General features: G+C 33.2%; 1 protein-coding gene across 1 annotated transcript; it reads left to right on the top strand.

Moving 5' to 3' along the window:
- Nucleotides 1–1,418: 1,418 nt before the first annotated feature.
- LOC143049697 (frizzled-9-like) lies at nucleotides 1,419–5,257 on the top strand. The gene has a single exon (XM_076223369.1). The coding sequence runs from the start codon at nucleotides 1,672–1,674 to the stop codon at nucleotides 3,421–3,423; it is 1,752 nt and encodes a 583-aa protein (XP_076079484.1). The 5' UTR covers nucleotides 1,419–1,671; the 3' UTR covers nucleotides 3,424–5,257.
- Nucleotides 5,258–5,912: the final 655 nt, after the last annotated feature.

The following is a 5,912-nucleotide window of genomic DNA, read 5'->3' as shown; positions in this document are numbered from 1 at the left end:
GAAAATTTACATTTTCATGCCGCTCATACCGCGACCTCACCACGACCTGAATTTAATTTAGATCGCAGTGAGCGTGGTGCGATCGTGGTCTAGTGGGACTGGGGCTTAAAGAACAATATGCGATGTTTTAATAAATCTATTTGAATTGATATTATTTTTTGTTCTTTCGTTATTTTTGTTATTTATTTTTTTCATTTTTTTGTATGTTGCTATTGTTTTGAACTCTACAACTGTTCGTATACATCCTTTGCTCTTCAATGATCGACTTTGTGAGCGTTCCTGATGAAGATAAATCAAGTAAAAGCGCTTCGCTTTCAATTCATAACGTGTTTCATATTTTGTCAAATTGAAAATGTGTTTTCTGTACAGTGCTAGTGTTATCACTCCGGTTCTACCAAAAACCAATTAGAGAATTCAATTATTTAACTGATAATTAGGTTTATCTGACCTGTTAAATTCACCTATGGCAGTACGGTATCTCTCACAATCTAATTGTAATTTATCTTTTTCTTAACTCATCACTTTTATATGGATGTCACATTCATTATTTTGTCAACAAAGTATAAATGTGAAACTAATTGAAACACGCGCATTATTACGGGAAAAAGTATAGAAATTTCACACAAAAATCTTACCACTATTGTATCTCGAAGTAACGAAAAACGACATATCTAATTATTTCAATTCTAAAGTATGACGCCTGTTTTATATTAATTTATCTTATTTGAAATATATTAAAATATTTTTTATTTAAATGAGATCTGTACAAAATGCATTACAATAAAAGTGTCTCGTTACGTTTGATCATAAATGATCCAATTAAATACCGACACCTTTTCTGCTTTTCAATTATTACTGTTTCGTTGAGATTTAATCCTAATAACGGTTAATAATTTGTGCTTAAATAATTGAATTATATATCATATTTGTTTGCCTCGATTTGCATGCAACGATAATCGCAATATCACAATTCATATGCTTTAATTTTTATTTAGGGATCATTAACCCCTTTCTTAGCTAGACTATAGTTGGAAATAAATATACGGTATAAATATAATTTACATATCTGAGAACGTCTTCTTTTGATTAGAAAAATTCAACAATGCGTGTACTAGATTGAACTGTCGACCCATATGGTACTAGGCGGAGTGATATCTGCTATAAACATGTCAAGAAAACCCTTGATGAGAATGATTGACAACCTTGTCTTCCTTGTAGCGGTATCATCAAAGGCTTTGAAGTACCGCCCACAACACCTTTCATCTTGAATGTGCAGTTATTGCAAAATAGTTCCGCATTTCCAAGAGAATATGTCCGTTCTAAATTAGTATTTTACAAAAACTATAATCTACTCATTTGTGTACAAGTTTAAGTTTGTCTTATTCAAACGTACAAAGTTTGTCAACGTTTCTAAAGATACACAGTTTATCGCATATCTACCTCTTAAACAAGTAAACATGGCGGATGAATATATGTTATTAAAGTTGATCAATGTTTACGGTAGAGCGATCGGATACACGACTTTACTGACAGTGTAATAGTCACACAGAGACATTACACAAATAGATAAACTTAAAAGCATGTATCGGATAAATATTCAGTTTACTTAGTGATTGTCGATTTAATATGGGACAATTTTCGCAGCTTGTCTAAATATTTTTGTTGTTTAACATGGACATAATGCATTGGATTTTATTACTTTGTGTCGTCTGCTATTTACCATGCTATCAGACTTTGTCGCCTTTTGACGGACGACATCAATATGCAAAGTGCGAACGTATTGAAATTCCAATGTGTATGGATATGAAATATAACTGGACACGGATGCCGAACTTAGTCGGACATTCAAATCAAAAAGATGCTGCGATCCAAGTACACGAATTCACACCATTAGTACGATATGGATGTTCCAGACTTTTGCGATTTTTCCTATGTTCGTTGTATGCCCCCATGTGTACTGAAATGGGGGGCGAGACGATGATTATTCCAGTTTGCCGCTCTATGTGCCTGGAAGTGCGGCAAAAATGTGAGCCAATTCTTAGCCGTTTTAATTTTGAATGGCCAAAAATTCTAGACTGTTCTAAACTTCCACAAAAAAGTGATCCGAAACCGAATAATTTGTGTATGGAAGCACCAAATGTGACACATGAAACGGAATTGGATCCTCAGATATTCGATCCACTCAACAAAAAAGATAAAAAGTGGCAAGAATTGGTCAACAAAATCCGTCCTTTATCCAATGACAATTCAGAAAAACATAATATTCACAAACCTATGAAATGTTCGGATAGATTTTATTTATGGGATAAATCTGATCATAATGATACATGTGTTCCAAGATGTAACATGGATGTTTTATTCCGCCAAGAGGATAAAGATTTTGCCGAAATATGGATGATAGTGTGGGCCTCCGCCTGCTGTTTGTCCACAGTCATCACGTTTCTGACGTTCGTTATTGATACAACTCGATTCAAATATCCCGAAAGGCCTATTATATTCTTATCAGTGTGCTATGCAATTTATTCCATGGCGTTTATGATCCGTGCCATAATAGGACCTAATGCAATATCATGTGACAAAGGACACGATGGATCAGAATTTTTAATCCAAGAGGGATTGGAAAGTACATGGTGCATTATAGTCTTCTTGATAATGTACTTTTTTGGAATGGCTAGTCAATTATGGTGGGTGATTTTAACATTGACATGGTTTTTAGCAGCAGGGCGGAAGTGGGGCCAGGAGGCTATCGAATCCTTAAGTAGTTACTTCCACTTAGCCGCATGGGCTATACCAGCCATCAAAACTATTATCATTTTAACAATGCGCCGGGTTGATGGCGATGAACTAACAGGTCTATGTTATGTAGGCAATCAAGACATTTCTGCATTAACAGGTTTTGTCCTGACACCTTTAATTTTATACCTACTCCTTGGTACATTTTTCATATTAGCAGGCTTTGTAGCCTTGTTCCGTATTAGAAACAATTTAAAACAAGACGGAACAAATATTCGTAAATTAGAAAAATTGATGGCAAAAATTGGTGTTTTTGCTGTGTTATATACTGTTCCAGCCACTTGTGTGATAGGCTGTTATTTCTATGAACGTGTGAACTTTCAGACTATGCGAAACGCAGCCGAGTCGTTGCCTTGTCGGACTGGAGATAAAGGAACGTTAGACTGCAGTTTGGACAAATCATTTCCAAGCGTGGAAGTATATATGTTAAAGATTTTCATGTCATTGGTGGTAGGTATAACCAGTGGTATGTGGATATGGAGTAATAAAACTGTTAGTTCTTGGAAAAAATTCTGTACGAATAGATTTACTAGGAAAAAATATGGAGGCAATGTGACTTACCAACAAGCGCCAGTCGTTGTCGTTAAATCTCATAAATGTGTTCCAAAAACTTCGGGTTCGAGAGTGTAGCATGCTAGTACAATGATAGTTATATTGTGTTAATTGCATTACATGTAGGTTCAATAAGCTTTATATCGGGTCATTCTGTACACAATTTCTAAATGTACAGTGTAAAAGTGCAATTTTCACACTGTTCAGAATTATATATATATTTTGTACACAAATACCGAAGAAAAGGGTTATCTCCCTTTTATTTTTGATTAAGAAACGTTTTTTCAATCATTTTTTCATGCGAGGTTTCATATTTTATCAATTTGTAACCGTTTGTGTTTAATAACAAGAGATAAAGACATGCTTAAGTTGGGAAATGCATCTTTTATGATTACTCTTTTGTCAAAAATAGAGGTACCAGTAGCAAAGAGGACTGAGTTATTGTCCCTGGTACCCATGGATATCATTATGTATATCCTGCATTTACGTAATTAACTGCAGTGATGCACCCACATGGTAATCTATGATGATATAAATTATTCAAAGTATTTTTCTGATAAAACACGTTTGGATAGATCCATGATCATTAAAACAATTTGTTGTATACAGTAGGGTAAAAAATTCAACACAAATTAATTTAAATAAAAGAACGTCAATTTGAAAGCAATAACCAACAGGTATCAATATGTAGTCCCCAAGATAGGGAAGTCAACAATTGGCAGCAATATATGGAAAGCTCTAAATCAACCAGGCATATGAAACAAAATTTGTGAATAAATTGATCCTAAAATATTAAAGAAATTTCATCAATACCAAAGCCTTAAAATATAAAAGCACAGACCGAAAGCATTAGATATTCCTCAGATGACAACCACGGGCGATAAGTAAAATAACCTCGTTATAAATCATAAATCGGGTACATCTACGTAAGAGATGTTGTAATTCACCTGCCCTGTCAATCCTGACAATGCCCACCAACAATTTGGAGTGTTTCTTGTGACATTCAAATCTGCATGAAAAGATGCTCGAGGACTAATAAATTTTAAATAAATTGCAGTCCCTCTCTACATCTACTTATTTAAATCTCCTCTGTGTGTCATTCTGACTATAGAATTGTTTCATAAATTTTGGAAAAGTGGGAAAATTGGTTTCAAATTCTAATTTCAACCAAACAAAAGAGTTCACTTAATTTGGTAAAACATGCAGTGTTAATGGAATTTATATTTTGTTTAAGTTTTTACTATAATCTTAATCATCTTAAAGCAGTATGTATATTGCATTTTTCAAAAGTAAAAATCTGAAGTTTAAAACGCAGATTTCCAATCGTTTAAAAGTTTAACAAAATTCACAAATAAAACATTTGCATGACGTTCAAACATTAGCTAATTTGTTTCTCTCCTTCATCTTTTTAATCAATTGAATATTGAGAAAATCTCAATAAGACAGCAACCCAACGTCTCAAACTTTTATTATTGCTTTCATTATTGTTCGTTACCCCACAATTTGTTACCTTTATAACATCATATCTCGTAATTAAAAACCATAAACATACAGTTTAAAGATAATTTAAAAGTCTGTTTTGACACAAGATCTTATTGCAAAGCTCTGATAATTGAAGGGTTTAGAGAAGTTTGTTATGATCTTTTATGTGATATCGTTTTACACAACCCTATCCAATTCTGTTAACTATAGGAAACTTTTGATATTCGAACTACTAAATTGCTATTGTTAACTTTAACAAATACGGAAAGCTTAAATCGAAACTTCTCAACTGGAGCTAATAACTGAAATTATAGGGCAGCCATTAAAGGCAGATATGCACTTTGGTTTTTATGCTGTATATGTTTATATAGAGTAGTTTATCGTTCATTCATGTGTGAAATTGTTGATTATAATGACAGAGAGCCATGACTTTATGACTTAATTTTTTGTTATTTGTGTTGAAATACGTGCCACGTGGAGATTCTTATTAAAGTTTATTTATAAAAAAATATTTTTTTTGAATTTTGTGTTGTGTCAAAACATTCAATCTTTCCACCACTTAGTGTTTGCACAATAAATCACAGTGTTGCATTACTTCCCCCTGGGGACCCATTTGTTCATGCAGTCTATTGTGCAACACGTTAATTTACGATAAGGACCGTGGGACGGAAAACATGTACAGTATTCTAAAGTACTGCGTTTGTTTGTCTTTCATCGTATAAGTTGTTGTGATCTATTTGTGAATATAGTTTACATAAAATGCATTTTAACCTATAAATTATTCAAAGTGTATACATTTTACACAATACTTAAACGTTCTTTATAGGGAATGTTTATCTTTCGCTCTTTGAAGTTAAAAACATAACTCCCGCTAGTCGCCAGGTTGAAATTCATTTAATAAAAACATAACTCCCGCTAGTCGCCAGGTTGAAATTCATTTAAAAGGCCTCTTAAAAATTCACAAACGTATCTTATTCGAAACAAGTCAGTTGTATAGATAAATGGTTTGGATTTTATTAGGAAATTGTTTTTAAACTTTGAAATGGAAGTATATAAGGCCCCAAAATTCACAAACGTGAAGTCAG

This window comes from Mytilus galloprovincialis, chromosome 10, assembly GCF_965363235.1.
Source record: "Mytilus galloprovincialis chromosome 10, xbMytGall1.hap1.1, whole genome shotgun sequence".
Taxonomy (NCBI): Eukaryota; Metazoa; Mollusca; class Bivalvia; order Mytilida; family Mytilidae; genus Mytilus; species Mytilus galloprovincialis.
This window is presented reverse-complemented; position numbering and strand designations above follow the sequence as displayed.